This window comes from Balaenoptera acutorostrata, chromosome 1 (genome assembly GCF_949987535.1).
Source record: "Balaenoptera acutorostrata chromosome 1, mBalAcu1.1, whole genome shotgun sequence".
Taxonomy (NCBI): Eukaryota; Metazoa; Chordata; class Mammalia; order Artiodactyla; family Balaenopteridae; genus Balaenoptera; species Balaenoptera acutorostrata.
In genome coordinates this window covers 108,408,823-108,426,353 of record NC_080064.1, presented here as the reverse complement: position 1 = coordinate 108,426,353, position 17,531 = coordinate 108,408,823, and the positions used below count along the sequence as shown (strand labels likewise).

General features: G+C 40.7%; 1 protein-coding gene across 1 annotated transcript in view; it reads right to left on the bottom strand.

Annotated features, from left to right (window-relative positions):
• CD160 (CD160 molecule) overlaps window positions 1-17,531 on the bottom strand; it is a 38,677-nt gene continuing 21,146 nt past the window's right edge. Inside the window, 6 exon segments of the mRNA XM_057553017.1 lie at window positions 1-221; window positions 3,676-3,714; window positions 4,544-4,816; window positions 4,819-4,854; window positions 5,505-5,567; window positions 14,737-14,850. Of these exon segments, the coding sequence (XP_057409000.1) occupies window positions 1-221; window positions 3,676-3,714; window positions 4,544-4,816; window positions 4,819-4,854; window positions 5,505-5,567; window positions 14,737-14,850 (746 nt within the window).

The following is a 17,531-nucleotide window of genomic DNA, read 5'->3' as shown; positions in this document are numbered from 1 at the left end:
CTAAGGAGCATTGCCCTGTCCCACTCTGGGCTTCCTTTCCACCCTTCTCCTGGAGAGTAATCAAGATGTTAAAGGTATAGCACCCTCATTTCTCGGGGTGCTAAAAGGTCTTCTGAACATACCTTGAAGGGCCACCAGGCTGGTGACCAGCATCATCCAGATCTTTTCTTGCAGGAAGCCTGAACTGAGAGCACCTTTACTGTGGCCAAACTTGGGATGTCCTGTTTCAATCCCATTACTGTGTAGTTCAGTCTCTGGTTCAGAAGAGAATCAATGGATCAGGAGAGAGTTTTGGAAATTACTAATACCTCCTTTTGCATAATCTCAGGACATCTTTTTTATGATCCCCAAGGATACCTCTCAGTAAAATCCGTTGCCCACATAAGTATTTTTTAACATTTGTGGGTGGTGATGATGACGTACTTAAGTGGCAATAAATAAATACAGAATCTATGTGTGTCACAGTGGGGATGCAAATAGGCCTACCTTGAAGGAACTCAAGTCTTGCCAGAGAGACAGCTAAAATAGCTTAGTTACTTTGGAGTTGGGTGTCTCCAAGTCTCACTTAAAAACCATCTTCTGGAGTGGGTCAAGCAGTTTAGTCTAAGTTAAAATCGTGGGTTTTGGGCTTCCCTGGTGGTGCAGTGGTTAAGAATCCGCCTGCAAATGCAGGGGACACGGGTTCGAGCCCTGGTCTGGGAAGATCCCACATGCCATGGAGCAACTAAGCCCGTGCACCACAACTACTGAGCCTGCGCTCTAGAGCCCATGAGCCACAACTACTGAGCCCACGTGCTACAACTACTGAAGCCTGCGTGCCTGTGCTCCACAACAGGAGAAGCCACCGCAATGAGAAGCTGTGCACTGCAACGAAGAGTAGCCCTGCTCGTGGCAACTAGAGAAAGACTGGGTGCAGCAACAAAGACCCAACACAGCCAAAAATAAATAAATTAATTAAAAATAAATAAAATCTTGGGTTTTGTAATAGATACGGATTTTTGTCCATTATTTACTAGCTGAGTGAACTTACACAAATTACCTTTGAGCCTGATTGTCACAGGACAAGAATAGTACCTAACTCAAAAGGCCATGAAGATTAAATGAAATAATGTATCACTTAGCACAATGCCTGGCACGCAGTAAACACTCAGTAAATGGTAGACATTGCTTATTGATATTATCTGTTACCTGTTTGGTCTTATTAGTTTCATGTTCCAAAAGGAACCTTATCTCCACATTTGGTGAGCATCCATATTTACTGACTCTAATACTTAAATATGCTGAGAGGATGATAAAGGCTTTCTATCTTAGAACCATCGCAAGTAGAAATACTTAAGGTGTATTAGGAGAACATCAATACTGGATTATAAGGAGCAGCGGCTTTGTCGTACTCCCATTCTATTCTCCAAGACTTAGCACCGTGCCTGGGATACGCAATCAATAAGTTTAGATGAATGAAAGAGGAGTTTCCATTAGTGAGATCAACCGGAACAGTATTCACATAAGTAGTAGAATGAAATTTTATAGAGCGCCTTCAGTGCCACGCTAAACTAATCACTGTCACGTAGACAGTGAAAAGCCATTAAAACTCTGGGGTGGTATGTACAAATCAGCATTTTAGAAAGATGTCTGGTGGCAGTATGGATTAGAGGCAGAGACAGTATCTAGTTGATGGACCACTTACTAGGCAATAGCTCAGTGCCAGACTCTGAGGTAGGTGTGGGAGGTATAAAGATGAGTAAAACATGGGCAGATTTGAGATCTGGGGCTTACCACTTAGGAGACTATTGGAATATTTTAAGTGTGAGATGATGAAGACCTGGAAAACACCTTTGGAAAGAATGGAATGAATGTGGGAAAGAACTAGTAGTACTTAGTAACTGACTGGATGGGGGAAGAAAAAAAGGAGGAACCAAGGTTTTGACTGTGAATCATGAACAGAAATATGGTCTCAGGAGGATAGGTTTGATTTTGAGTGATTTGGTTTTTTTTTTTAAAAGACTTTATTTTTTGACCCGGGCCCACGTTGGTGAAAGTGCTGAGTCCTAACCACTGGACCACCAGGGAGTTGCCAAGACTTTATTATTTTGTATTTTTAAATTTTGGGGGGGCTGCGCCACACAGCATACAGAATCTTAGTTCCCCAACTGGGGTCAAACCCGTGCCCCTTGCGTTGGAAGCGGGGAGTCTTAACCACTGGACCACCAGGGAAGTCCCAGGAGGTGCAGGTTTAAATCATGAGGGTAGATCAGAAATTGGGAGAGATAGTAGAGAGAAAAGATTGAAGGAGTGGGGAATGAGTCTTGAGGAATGAACTTTCATGTTTGAGAGGTGGGAGGAGGAAACAGGCAGAGAAGGAGAGAAAAGAACAGCCAGAAAAGTAGAAAAACCAGGGGGGAACAGAGTCACAGAAGCCAATAAAGATGAGAGTTTGATAAGGAAGAGAATGAAGTGCTGAACGCTAAGCTAGTTAGGTCAGATGGGAAGACACCAGGAAGCAAGGAAGAAAATAGAAATCAACCTAGACTGAAGTAGAAAATTTGGATTAACTACTAACCGTAGGTGATGATGAAAACATTTGTTAAAAGGCTCTGGGACAGGTTTTTATTTGGGGGTGGGTGGGTGTAATTTACATCTATTTTTCTTAAAGTCAAAAAGATAGTATTTGAAAGTTCATAAAAGGTAATAGCAGTGTCTTTTTATTCTCAGAGACAACCACTATCAACTCTTTGAGGTGTTTTACCACATTCCTACATAAAATGCTAATATTACCACTCTTGATGATAAAGTTTAGACGTTATCTATTGATTTTCTGTTATAGAAGATGAGGATATGGTTCTCTTAACCCCTACCCTTCTCTGCATCTTTCAAAAAAAATCATTATATTATAAATTTTAGTTAATTATTACATAATTTGGATTCCATAAATGTTACTTATTACAGAGCCAAGTTGTGTACTATGATTATGTTTCCTTTTGTAAAATTTAGTGTTTTCCCTGGAGATGATGATCACCTTAATTTTTTTAAACAGGCAGAGTTTTCCATATCCATATTTTTTTTTAAAAGAAAGTTAGACAACTGTGTTATTATTATTTTTTAAATGTATTTATTTATTTTTTATTTTTGGCTGTGTTGGGTCTTCGTTTCTGTGCGAGGGCTTTCTCTAGTTGCGGCAAGCGGGGGCCACTCTTCATCGCAGTGCGCGGGCCTCTCACTATCGCGGTCTCTCTTGTTGTGGAGCACAGGCTCCAGATGCTCAGGCTCAGTAGTTGTGGCTCACGGGCCCAGTTGCTCCGTGGCATGTGGGATCTTCCCAGGCCAGGGCTTGAACCCGTGTCCCCTGCATTGGCAGGCAGATTCTCAACCACTGCGCCACCAGGGAAGCCCTCCATATCCATATCTTTAATCCCTCATCAGATCTGTCATGGGCCATCAGAGAGATGATCTGTCAATTCCATTTTCACCCCCTAGAGATCTTTCAGAGTCCTGTATCTTTTGCTTTCTTCAGGACTAACTGCCCTTTTTGGCCCTTTTTAATTCTAGAATTTCTTTATCCCCTCCCCCTGTTAGATTTCTTGTTTCCTGGATCCCATTTTATCCACTCTACCAATTCACTTTCTTGTTTTACTGAAGCACATCCTCTGGTAGCTCCTTAAGAAAGGTCATATGAAAGGCAATTTTTTTTTTTTGGAGTCACTGTGTGTCTGACAGTGTCTTCATTCTTTCCTCATGTTTGATTGGTAGTTTGGGTATAGAATTCTAAGTAGAACATAATTTTCAATTTTGAAGACTTGCTCCATTGTCTAGGAGTATGAAGAAGTCATATACATAAAGCTGAGGCTGCAGTGGCCATATTTAGGCTGTGCCAAAGTAGTAACAGAGCAGGGGAGCATGCACAAAATGAGGAAATATGCAGAGATGGGAGGCCTTGCTGCCCCAGAGAGGAGACAGTGACTGTTTTGGGTTCTTTTGACTTTCTGGTTTCTGATTCCAGAAACCAGAACTCATGAGGGCTAGCTATACTTCTTCTTTATTATTTTTCCCCCATTAATCTATGGCAATTTGAGTGGGTTTCTGTTTCTTATGACTAAATGCTCTTTAAGACAACTATCCATTTTATCCACCTTTCTTTCCCAGCCTGAAGGCTCAGTGCCTATATTTAGAAATATAGCCACATCTCTGAGAGACTGAATTGGGAATCGGGAGGCCTAAATTCCAGACCTTTCTGCTTTTACTGGCACTGCTCAGTGAGTGGCTTTGGATAAGTTGCTTTTCCTGCTGTGATTCAGTCTGTGTCAATAAAAATGGGATGGCTACCTCAGAAGGATTTTTTAAATTAAAGACAAAATGAGATACCTTTGTATCCATGCTTTAGGGAAGGGCAGCATTTGCCAATGGGAGTGATGGCAAAGGATTTGAGTAATGGGAAGGACTCTTCTCCAAGGAGACTGCCTATCCAGGACCTGAAATAACTACTTCTGTCTTTAGCTGTTGACCCTGCTTACTGTCCCACCTGGTGGCATTGGGGATACCAGGAGACCACCTGTGACTCAAACAGAGAAATAATGGCCCTGAAGGCAGATATCCAGCTTCTGGCTTCTGGCACACCGCTGGTAGGTCTCACTGTCCAATGCCATGGCTTGGTTTATGGTGAACACCAACTGAGATGATATTTCACTGATACCATCTCTCCCAGGATCCAATTTAAGTCTCAGTTGCTCCAAGCTAGTCTCAGGGGAACAGTCTCAAGACTTGTCCTTGCACAAAAACACCATACCCGCCTCAGCCTCTTCTTTTTTAAGCAACACAGTTGCTTTCCCTCCTGGGAAGTTGAGCTGAGGATGTGCATTCATCCTGGAATAGGAAGGGAAGTGTTAGCCATGGAAGTCGGGTGTATACATGGTAATCTAAATTCACTCACATATAAATGTTGAGGCAGAGATGAGGGCCGCTCCATAGACATTAAATACCACCCTCTTAGAAGAGCAGCCTACAGGCTATACCCGTATCTGAGGGAGATCTGCAATCCCAGTTCTTCATTAATTCAGAATTGGTTTATATTTTGTTTCTACTCTTCAACTGGAACTTCTTTTGTATACATCTAATCTTTGGTATAGCCCTAGCGACAGGTATTATTGTTCCCATTTTACAGTTAAACTGAGGCACAGAGTGGTTAAGTGGGTTGCTAAAGTTGACAAATATTGTAGTATCTAGATGTCAAACCTGGATTTCATAAATTTATAGTGTGTAAGAGCCTGAGGGCCAAATTACCAGGCTTTTTTGCAACATATAGCAGAGGCAGAATGTCTGGTGGGGAGGGCAATAGTATTCGTTCTAACAAAAAAGAAAAAGAAACTATATTTTTCACCCTTTCATTAGTGTCAAGAAGAATGGGTCCTTTTCTTCCCCACCAGAAAAAAATCATGGGATCCATCCCTCATGAGCTCAGGATTTTCCCTGATGGCTGTCTCTGCTCTGGGGATCTTGGGATGGGCTGTCCTCACGACCAAGCTTGTTCTCCACAATTGCCAGCAGAATGGCCAGGGCAAAGCAGCCTCTGCCAGGTGCTGCATGTTGTCAAGAGCCCCAGGAACTCGAAGCAGATGTTGGCTCTGCTGATGTCCTTGGCCTCACTCTTCTGAAAGCACAAGGGGAACTCCTAGACAAGGCCTTACAGGGATCCAAGACCATCTCCCTAATTCAGGCAGTAGCCTCGGTTGGCTAGAGTCTAATGGAGGTGGAGGAGGGCTTGGACATGACAGTCCAGCTGACTGGGAAGTAACACAGTTAATTAAATGAGGTGTACTGGAGAGAAGATAGGGGAAAAGAGAGAAAGAGAGAAGAGGCATAGAGAGACACTAAAGGCTATATTTTCAGATTTTTTTCCCCTAAATTAAGTTGGGTTGCTGGGTCAAAGAATATGAACATTAAAATTTTTTTCTACTATGTTATCGGATTGCTCTCCAAAAAGATGGTTGAGATTCAGATGTTCAGCAAGAATATTTAATGTACATTTCTTCATGAACTTGCCAATACTGGTTATTATCTTTTACATTTTTGCCAATCTGATGGATGAAAAATTAGACCTCACTGTTGTTTTGCCTTCGAAACTATGACTAGTGAGGGTGAGGATCTCGTCGTACATTTATTGGTCATTAGTATTTCCTCTTCTATGAATTGCCTGTTCATATTCTTTGCATGTTTTTAAAAAAATCAACTTCTAGGAACTTTCTCTATATTAGAGATATTAACCTGTTGCCATTTTTTCTTTCTTTCTTTTTTTTTTAAACAGTTTCTTTCACTTCGTTGTCTCTTGACTTTATTTTTTTCCGTAAGGAAAATTTACATTTGTATGTAGTTAAATACAATACACTTCTTTTTCCTAAGTCATTTGTGTTTCCTTTATTGTTTAAGTAAGTTACCCTCAGGCTGAGGTTATAATTTTCTTCTAATATTTTTATTATTTTACCTTTATATTTATATCTTCTAATTTTAGCTAAGAAAAATTATTTTCACGTCAAAAAACCCATACTGAACAAAAACCAAAACCAAGAAAATACCTGAATTTTCATCAAAAGGGAAATGGTTGAATAAATTTTGATTAATTTACACAATAGAATATTATATATTAAAAAGAATGAGTTCTATAAATATGGGCCTAAAGGCAGATGTCCATAATATAACATCATGTCAAAAAAAGGCAAATTGCAGAGCTATGTATATAAAATAAATATTTTTATTTGAAAAAATCCTCTCTCTGTGTAGATGTTAAAAATATATTTAAGCACTTTTGTAGTTTGTAACCAAACTACAATGGGATAGGATTTTTGAATAGGTAATTACATCCACAGGGTTTAAAATTCAAAGAGTAGAGAGGGGTATACAGTTAAAAGTTTTCTTCCTACTCCCACTCCCCAGTGATCTATTATTGACCAATGTTGCTTTGTTGTTGTGGACCCTTCTACAGATATTCTGTGCATATATAAGCAATTCCTTATTTTTCCTTTTTTAAAACAACAACAATAATAACAACAACGAATGATGTTCTACATTTTGCTTTTTCTCTTACCAGTATGTCATGGAGACCATTCCATATCAGTACATAAAGCGCTTTCCCTCTTTAAAAATTGCTGCACAGTATTTATAATTATGTGAATTTATTGACATGGATTTCCATCAGTGAGCATTTTGATTATTTACAATTTTTTCTTTTCTAAACCCTACCCTGTACATACATCATTTTGCAAATGATGAATCTCTAGAAATGGCATTGCTGGTGAAAGGGTATATGCATTTGCAATTTTGAGAAATATTGCCATATTTTCCTCCATAGAGGTTGCACCAGCATACCTTTCCACCAGCAACATATGAAATGCTTCCTCATACCCATGCCAACAATATGATGTTAATTTGAGAAGTGAAAAATGGCGTTAATGTAGTTTTAATTTATAGTTATCTTATCATGACCGAGGTTAAGCACATTTTTACATGTTCAAGAGACATTTGTTTTTCCCTTTCCATAAAGTTGCCCGTTTCCTATTGGGTTGATGTCTTTGGTGGTGTTTTCAGATTGATTTGTAGGTGCTCTTTATATACTCAAAAAATTAGTCCTTTGTGATAGGAGGTAGAAATATTTTTCTAGTTTGCCATTCATCTTTCCCTATGGTAGTTTTTGTTTTTCAGGAATCTTTTTGTTTTCATATAATTATGTGACATGTATACAGACCATCTCCACCCCAAGACTGAAAAAATTCTCCCATGGTTTCTTCCAGTATTCGTATTTTTTCATTTTTTACGTTAAATTTTTTGGTCTTCATGAAATTTATTTTGGTGGAAGGTGTGAGGTACAGAATCAACTTAATTTTTCAAGTTGTCTACCAGTCATTCCAGTACCTTTAGTTGAGTGAAACTTCTTTTCACGGTTGACTTGAAATGCTTTGTCATATATTCAATACATCTGTGTGTATGCATGCCTATTTCTGTACATTCATTCTGTTTATATATGTGCCTGACAAATTTTAGATTTATATTTTAATTCCTAGAAAATAGTAATTTATATATTTGTTAATATTTTTAAATGTCTAATCATTTTTATAGATTTAGAATATTTTAATATTTAGTCCCCCTCTTTACTTTTTCAGAATTTTTCTATTAACTTAATTTTCTATCTAATTTTTATAATCTGCTTATCTGGTCTCTCCCTTCCCACCATCTACCAACAAGAAGACCTACTGGTATTTTTAAAATTGGGTTATGTTCTATTTATATTTTAACTTAGAATTGAAATTTTTGTGACATTGATTTTTTTGATCCAAGAACATGATATTCCTTACCATTTTTAAAGTCTTGTGTTTTGATACGTGTGTAGCTCGGCCATGTTTAGAAGTTTTTTCATAAAGGTCTTGTCCATTTCTTAAGCTTATTTCTGAGTATTTAATATTTTATGTCACTGCTGAAAATATTATCTCTTTCCCATTGCATCTTTTATGTTTGTATCTTTATATCATTTTAATTTATATCATTCATTATATCTTTAACTCTTCATTGTTTTTCACACCTGAAAGATAACTGATGATTAAATATTAATTTCATACCCAGTTATCTTCTCTTACTCAATTCTGTAATTGTTTTTAATAATTTTTCAGTTGTTTCTCTTGGATTTTCTAGTCATGCAATCATATTATTTGTAAATAATGATAATTACTTCCTTTTCTATTTTTATATCTCTAATTTCTTTCTCTTGTCTAATTGTATTGGTTAATATCTCCAGAAAATATTAAATAATAGTGGTGATAATGAGTCCTGTCTTTTTTCTTAGTTTAATGGGGGATTCGTCAGTTGTTTCCTTATTAAGCGTTGTGCTAGCTTTGGGGATGAGATATATTTTATTATGTTAGGGAATATATATTTATTTCTATTTTATTGAGTTTTTAAGATATCTAGAATAAATACTGAATGCTTTTAAATTGGCTTTAAAACATCAACAAAAATGACCCTATGATTTTTCTTTATTCACATATTAGTATGGTGGTCAATGTTAATAGATTTCCTAAAATTGATGCATCCTTGCAATCCTAAAAAACAAAACAAAAACAAAAATAACATTTGGTCTTGGTATATTAGTCTTTTAATATGCTGCTGGCTTCTGTTTCATAATATTTAAAAAAAATTTATTGGAGTATAGTTGATTTACAATGTTGTGTTACTTTATGCTGTACAGCAAAGTGAATCAGTTATACATATACATATATCCACTCTTTTTTAGATTATTTTCCTATATAGGTCATTACAGAGTACTGAGTAGAGTTCCCCGTGCTATACAATAGGTCCTTATTAGTTACCTATTTTATATAGTAGTGTGTGTATATGTCAATCCCAATCTCCCAATTTATCCCTCCCCACCTTTTTTCTTTCTCTGTCTGACTCACTTCACTCAGTATGACAATCTGTAGGTCCATCCATGTTGCTGCATATGGCATTATTTCATTCTTCTTTAATGGCTGAGTAATATTCCATTGTATATATGTACCACATCTTCTTTATCCACTCCTGTGTCGATGGACATTTAGGTTGCTTCCATGTCTTGGCTATTGTAAATAATACTGCAGTGAACATTGGGATGCATGTATCTTTTTGAATTATGGTTTTCTCGGGATATATGCCTTGGAGTGGGATTATTGAATCATATGGTAGTTCTATATTTAGTTTTTTAAGGAACCTCTGTACTGTTCTCCATAATGGTTGTACCAATTTACATTCCCACCAACAGTGTAGGAGGGTTCCCTTTTCTCCCCACCCTCTCCAGCATTTATTGTTTGTAGATTTTTTGTTGATGGCCATTCTGTTGATGGTGTGAGGTGATACCACATTGTAGTTTTGATTTGCATTTCTCTAATAATTAGTGAGGTTGAACATCTTTTCATGTGTTTTTTGGCCATCTGTATGTCTTTTTTTTTTTTAAAGGAGTACATACTATATCTACATCCCTCTCATAGGAAGTTCTAAACTAGGCAAATCTGCTACCTGGTGCTGGAAATCAGATCATGTTTAGCAGGGGTGGCAGTGACTGCAAAGGGCTTGGGCCTTCATGGGGGATTCTTGGCTCCATATGAACTCAGTCTTAATTGGTTTGTTTGTTTGTTTGTTTGTTTAATTTTATTTATTTATTTATGGCTGTGTTGGGTCTTCGTTTCTGTGCGATGGCTTTCTCTAGTCGCGGCAAGTGGGGGCCACTCTTCATCGCGGTGCGCGGGCCTCTCACTATCGCGGCCCCTCTTGTTGCAGAGCACCATGCAGGCTCAGTAATTGTGGCTCACGGGCCTAGTTGCTCCGCGGCATGTGGGATCTTCCCAGACCAGGGCTCGAACCCGTGTCCCCTGCATTGGCAGGCAGATTCTCAACCACTGCGCCACCAGGGAAGCCCTGTATGTCTTCTTTGGAGAAATGTCTATTTAGATCTTCTGCCCATTTTTATTTTAAAAGCATATGTACTGGGGCTTCCCTGGTGGCGCAGTGGTTCAGAGTCTGCCTGCCAATGCAGGGGACACGGGTTTGAGCCCTGGTCTGGGAAGATCCCACATGCCACGGAGCAACTGGGCCCGTGAGCCACAATTACTGAGCCTGCGCGTCTGGAGCCTGTGCTCCGCAACAAGAGAGGCCGCGATAGTGAGAGGCCCGCGCACCGCGATGAAGAGTGGCCCCTACTTGCCACGACTAGAAGAAAGCCCTCACACAGAAACGAAGACCCAACACAGCCATAAATAAAAAAAAAAAAAAAAAAAAAAGCATATGTACTTTTTAAAAAATTAATTAATTTATTTATTTTTGGCTGCGTTGGGTCTTTGTTGCTGCACGTGGGCTTTCTCTAGTTGCGGTGAGTGGGGGCTACTCTTTGTTGCGGTGCACGGGCTTCTCACTGCAGTGGCTTCTCTTGTTGCGGAGCATGGGCTCTAGGCACGCGGGCTTCAGTAGTTGTGGCACGCGGGCTCAGTAGTTGTGGCTCGTGGGCTCTAGAGCGCAGACTCAGTAGTTGTGGCACACGGGCTTAGTTGCTCCATGGCATGTGGGATCTTCCCGGACCAGGGTTTGAACCCGTGTCCCCTGCATTGGCAGACGGATTCTCAACCACTGCGCCACCAGGGAAATCCCTCTGCCCATTTTTTGATTGGGTTGTTTGTTTTTTTGATGTTGAGCTGCATGAGCTGTTTTGTTTGTATACTTTGGAGAGTAATCCCTTGTTGGTTGCTTCATTTGCAAATATTTTCTCCCATTTTGTGGGTTGTATTTTCATTTTGTTTATGATTTCCTTTGCTATGCAAAAGCTTTTAAGTTTTATTAGGTCATATTTGTTTATTTTTATTTTTATTTTCATTGCTCTAGGAGGTGGATCAAAAAAGATATTGCTGCAATTTATGTCAGAGAGTGTTCTGCCTGTGTTTCTCTCTAAGAGTTTTATAGTTTCCAGCGTTATGTTTAGTTCTTTAATCCATTTTAAGTTTATTTTTTTGTATGGTGTTAGTGTTCTGATTTCATTCTTTTACATGTAGCTGTCCAGTTTTCCCAGCACTACTTATTGAAGAGACTGTCTTTTCTCCACTGTATATCCTTGCCTCCTTTGTCATAGATTAGTTGACCATAAGTGCGTGGGTTTATCTCTGGACTTTCTATCCTGTTCCATTGATCTATATTTCTGGTTTTGTGCCAGTGCCATACTGTTTTGATGACTGTAGCTTTGTAGTATAACCTGAAGTCAGGGAGTCTGATTCCTCCAGCTCCGTTTTTCTTTCCCAAGATTGCTTTGGCTATTTGGGGTCATTTGTATGGAAACACAAAAGACCCTGAATAGCCAAAGCAATCTTGTTTCATAGTATTTTATTTAAGACTTTTGCTTCAATATTCTTCAATAAGATTGATTTTTTAAATTTTTGGTGTTACTTTTATTGGGTTTTGGAATAAATGTTATGCTCACTTCACAAAAAGAATTTGGAAACTTCTTTTTTAAGCTCAGGAACAATTTCAATAGCATTGGAATAATCTGTTTTTTAAAGGTTTAGTAGAATTCTCCAGTGATACTAACTGGGCAAATATTTAGGGGGAAAGTTAGGCCATAATAATTTTTGTCTATTTCTTGTTGAGTAATTATTCTATTTAGTATTTTTTCTTTACTGGAAACAGTTTTTGTGCATTGAAATTTTTTTTAGAAAATTATCTGCTTTGTCTATGATTTATATTCATAGAATTGAGAAAAGGGGTTTTTATGGTTCTTTAAATTTCCTCTGCATTCATAGTTCTTTCTTTTTATTTTTTTATTTTGTGTATTTGTGTTTTCTTTCCTTTTTCCTTGATTACATTAGTTAATTATCTATTTTATTGCTTGTTTTTCCTGAATAAACTGCTCAACTTACTTAATAGTTCTATCATTTTCTATTGTTGATTTCCACATTTAACTTGATTCTTTCCTTCTACTTTCCTTAGATTTATTTATTACAAAATTGATTATGTACTAGCCAATAAAGCAAATATCAAAGAATCTTTGTCAAAAAGATCACATTCTCTGCCATAATGCAATTAGCATATGGTCCCCTTTGGTAACCATAAGTTTGTTTTCTATGTCTGTGGGTCTATTTCTGTTTTGTAAGTAATTTCATTTGTATCATTATTTTTTTTAGATCTCACATATAAGTGATATCATATGATGCTTTTCTTTCTCTGTCTTTAACAAGACTTCTATTAGGACCTATAGGATAAAAACTATAAAGTACTATTAAGGAACATGAAAGAAAATCTAAATGGAGATAATTGTTAATTTTCTTTATATTTACCTATAAATTTGTCACAATCCTAATAAAAAATCCCAGCAGCAACAGCAGCTCAGTGATCTGGCCCCCAGTGCTGCTGCCTTAGCCTTGACCTCTTGTTCCCTCTCCTATGTTGTTACACTTTCGTGCTTCACCATGTCTCTAACAGAATGTCCTGCTGACTCTTGATACAAAACATGGAAAGTTTAGTGATATGCTTTTGTGTCTCACTACAAGCATTATCTGATTTGAAAAGAAAGAGAAAGAGGATTGCAATTATTCCTTCAGCCAAGGGGTGTGGTTAAAAGCATAGACTCTGGAGCCAGACAGCTTGTGTCCAAGTCCTGGTCCCAAAACTTACTTGGTGACAAGCAAATTTCTTAGGCTCCTGGGACAGGCACTATGCTCAGCCCTTAATAAATGAATGTCTTTGACAAACACTGGGCAACTATGACGTGTCAGGAGACACAGGGCACGGAGAGATAACTAAAACAGCAGAGACAGACTATTTTAGTGGTTAAATGCAGCCTCTAAAATCAGAAAGACAGGTTTGTAATCTGGCTTTGACAATTATTAGCTGTATAATGTTCGGCAAGTTTTTTAACCTCTTTGAAAATCTGCTTATTGATCTATAAAATGGTGATGATAATATTCTCTTCCCAGGGTTGTTGTGTAGGTTACATGAAGCAACCTATGTAAACTACTTAGTATAGTGCCTGGCATAGAGTCAGGGCTCAGTAAATGTTAGCTATGATTATTTTTATGGTTCCTCATATTTGAGACAATTTACAGTGTCTCAAGCACATCCACACACATGATTGTGTTTAGTTCTTATAAAACACTAAGCTATTATGGTTATTTAAAAATCTGTTATTTGAACTAAGCATATGGAGACTTAGGCATTGTGACCAGCTTAAAATCACAGCTTCTAAGTGCGGGAGCAAGGATTTTAACCCCCAAGTTATGGGGTCTTTCTCTTGGAATTTCCTTTGCCTCTTTTCTCACACCCATCCAGCCATTCAGGAACAGCTGCAACACAAGCTGATAACGATAATAAGGTCATAAAGTATATCAAGGAATAGGGAAGGAGAAATTCTAAATGAGGGATCTGGAAAGGCTGCAAGATGGCAGTGGAGTTAGGCCTTGACAGATGTTTGCTGACTTTGGGGAGCTGGTGCCTTACAGGCACAACGGTGGGTGTGCTGGGGAGATTTGGCTTCCTGTCCTGGCTCTGCACTAGCTAGCTGTGAGATATTGAGAGGGTCATATGCCTTTTCCCGGCGTGGTTCCTTAGGGACTGGTGCAGCGGGATGGGAGGGGGCAGGGTAGGGACTGCTTCCAAGAAAAGAGCGGCAGACAGGCTGGCCGTCTCGCAGGCGCTGATGCAAGAGTGGCCGGGCTTTGCGGTGCCTAGGGCCGAGCTGAAGCAGAGCGTGTAAGTCTGTCGTGGGCCGTTGTGGAGGGCTGTGGGCAGGTGGGGTCCATGGGACAAGGATGCTCCTGGAATAGGTGACCTTTGTGCTCCGGACGGGGAGCACCCTGGTGTGGTGCAGACTGGGCCCTGCTGCTTCTGCACTCTGACCGCTAGAGGGCGCTGCCTTCCAGTTGAAGCCTTCCTGAGACCAACCTTTGGCCCCCTGAACTGCCGGGGCTCGGTGGGGTGGGGGGAGGGGGGGCGGGCCGGCCAGGGAAAACCTAAACTAGCAGCGGAGGTCTGGGGGGTGCAAGATCGGGTCTGGTGGGTCCTGGGGTCACAGCCTGTACTAGGGCGGCAGCTGGCCCTCACTAGCAGGAAGAGGTGGTGGGGAGGGAAGTCTGGGGACTTTCTGGGTCCACCAGGCGCCGGAGGCAGTCTCCTCTCCCTCATAAAATGTGGCCAGCGCCGGAGCGGGCAAGGATGAGGGTGCAGACTAGGTTGGCACCAGGCTGGCACCCTCACCTTTCAGCCTTTTCCCGGGGATTCCGGAACTCCGTTGGCTGCCCGGGGCCTGTGGACTCTCAGTACGGAGAGCTCGCAGCCGCAGCCGACAGGACACGCCCGCCTTTCCCCGACCTTTTAAAGCGGGAGGCACCTGGGTTCAGATCCAAGCTTCGTGTGGTTTCGGGCACGTTCGTAAAATTGCTCAGCCACACATTCCTCTTGTGTTTAAAGCTGCGTCATGGGAATGTTGTGACGATTAAATGACACATGAAGCTGTGCCCAAGGGTTTCTGGTGGGGACAAGATTGTAAAGAAGAGGTTCCATTCTCTCCTCTACCAAAGCCCAGACCTAGCCTGTCAGAGGAGCTGGAACAGTAGCAATCCGCTCCACAAATACCTCTGTTTGCAGATCTCCCACAAAAGTGAAAAAGATGCCTCAGGCCCAGAGACGAGATCTCAGTAATCACCGGAACACCACATTCCTTAGAGTAGAGCCAGATTTGTAGGTAAGCCAAAGTTAGGGTCAGGAGGCCCTTGGAGCGCTTGTCTGCTTTCTCAGGCCTCCGGCCCTGACCCCTCTCAACACACTAGAGCAGGGCTTCTCAACCTTAACATAACTGTGCTGTGGACACTTCTGTTGTCTCGTGAAGCCTGTGGAGTCTCTTCTCAGAGTAACATTAAAAAATTCATAAAATAAAATACATAAGATAACAAAAGAAACAAATTATTTCAAAATCGTTGTCCAAACATTAGAAGAATGTGTGATAGAGTAGTATACATGCTTCTTTAGATGTGGCATCAACCTAATGAACTATTGTAATTTCATAGTAGTGATGAGCATATAGGACATTTTGAGAAATCTGTAACAACCGTAAGGAGATTTGAAAGTAACCAATTTCTATTGATGGCAAGTTCTAATGTAGTTTGTTGCCTACATTCATGGTTGAAGCAAATGCTTTTAACTAGAGACTGGTGAAAATAAAGATGTGATGTTTCCCCCCGATTCACGATCCCATGGACCCTCAGCTAAGAGCTCCTGAAGGACAGGGTCCTCATTTATATGTAGGGAAACTGAGGCAACCAGGTCTCCTGATTCCTAGGTAAAGGGTCTTCCCACTAAAGTGTATAACTCTGGAACTTGGGGAAAACTATCTCCAAACCATTATCTTCACCCTGGAATTCCCAGGTTTACTCTGCCAAAAACATGCCAGTGGCCCAAAGTCTCCCTTTTTTGCATCACCCCCAGAGCATGCATCTGGGATGTGAGCTTCCCTCAAGGTGCCTCACACACGGTGAGCACCAAGCTCCATGGAGCCCAGTGGCTTTTCCCATGCCAGGCTTTGAGGGATCCAGAGGAGAGCTGAGTCAAACCTTGGTAATTTTCCTCTGGTAACTATCTCCTTTTTATTGATAAGAACAACCATTTGTCATTCATCCTCCATGAAGACCGAACAGAAGAAAGTAGCCTGGAGGATTTAAAACAGCACAAGGAATTTAGGCTTTGTCAGGTACAGTTACTTCAAGGAGTTCACCTGGATTTCCCTCCCATGAACACACAGTCTGGTTCTTTCCCATTTGAGGATATTGTCAGAACAGGCTGTATCCCTGAAAGCCCCCTGGAGAAGAGCGAGCATGCCAGCCCCGTGGGCACAAGGAACACTTCTCTTCCCAGGCTCCTGAGGGCAAAGAACATTTCAAGAAATGGGGTTTTTCAGGGACCTCACTGGAAGCTTGTCCTTGCCTGAGCAGTCCTGTCAACTGTCCCATATCCCTGCTCCCAGACCCCAGGTCCCCAGTGGGGCTCTTTACCTCGGGACAGAAATTCTTCTTTCCTGCTCTCAGGCTGGGGGCTCTGGTGAAAGCACTTTGAATGAGCTCTCAGCCCTTGACTTGTTCTTCATTTTTGTTCAAACTCCATCTCCCACTTCTGTCATTGCTGGTACCTTCATTACTGGTAGTTTTGGTCTTTGAAAGCCAGAGAATGGGTTCTTTTTTAGCAGTCAGGGGTCTTCCTGCTGTTCTCCTCCTCTTCCACCCTCACTGTGAAATTTTTTCTCCTCTCTCTCCTCCACGTCCCCCTCTGCCACTTTCTCCTTTTCCTTTTCCTCTTTTTTTTTTTTTTTTTTTGTTGCATGTTAGAAATAGACTAAGGTGCTGAAAGGGCTGAGAAAAACCACTCTTTGAAATTGTTTTCTTCACCTTGGGGGAGAAAGCTTTTTCACTTGATAGTTCATAATAAGGATAAGACTGATAATAGAATAACTAGAAGATATAAGGACAGAATGTGCCCTCAAGTATAAAGAAAGGTGCCTCGTCTTTTCTTGAGAGAAGACTTTGCTTAGAAGTAGGGCAGAGAACAGAGCTGCTGCAGGATGAAGGGGAAGATGGGCTAGGAGCGATGCAGGGAGGCTGGGGGAGCAGGGGAGATGAGGGGTGAGGGCGGCCAAAATGGTCCTGTATGTACGGGTGAAGGGATGGATGACTGACCTTATTTCTTCACTTGTGACCCCCTCACCCATTTCTATTCTGTTCTGTTCCTCCTTGGTTGTTGATGGCTGGGGAGATTGCAACGATTATTCCTAAATTCTAGGGTTGCGCACTTTGGTGGAAAGAGCATTGGTCTGAGAATGAGAAGCTTTGGGCTCTAACCTCTGCAAGAGTGGGCCAGGCTCTCTGCCAGAGGGGACCCAGCATAACAGGAAATCTCCTGGTTCTGCAGCAAACACCTGTCATGATTGCCAACCAGTGCTGTGCTACCCAGGAGGCCAACTGGGGTTGGGGGAAATTTTTCATGACTAATCTGGAGTCCCTTTC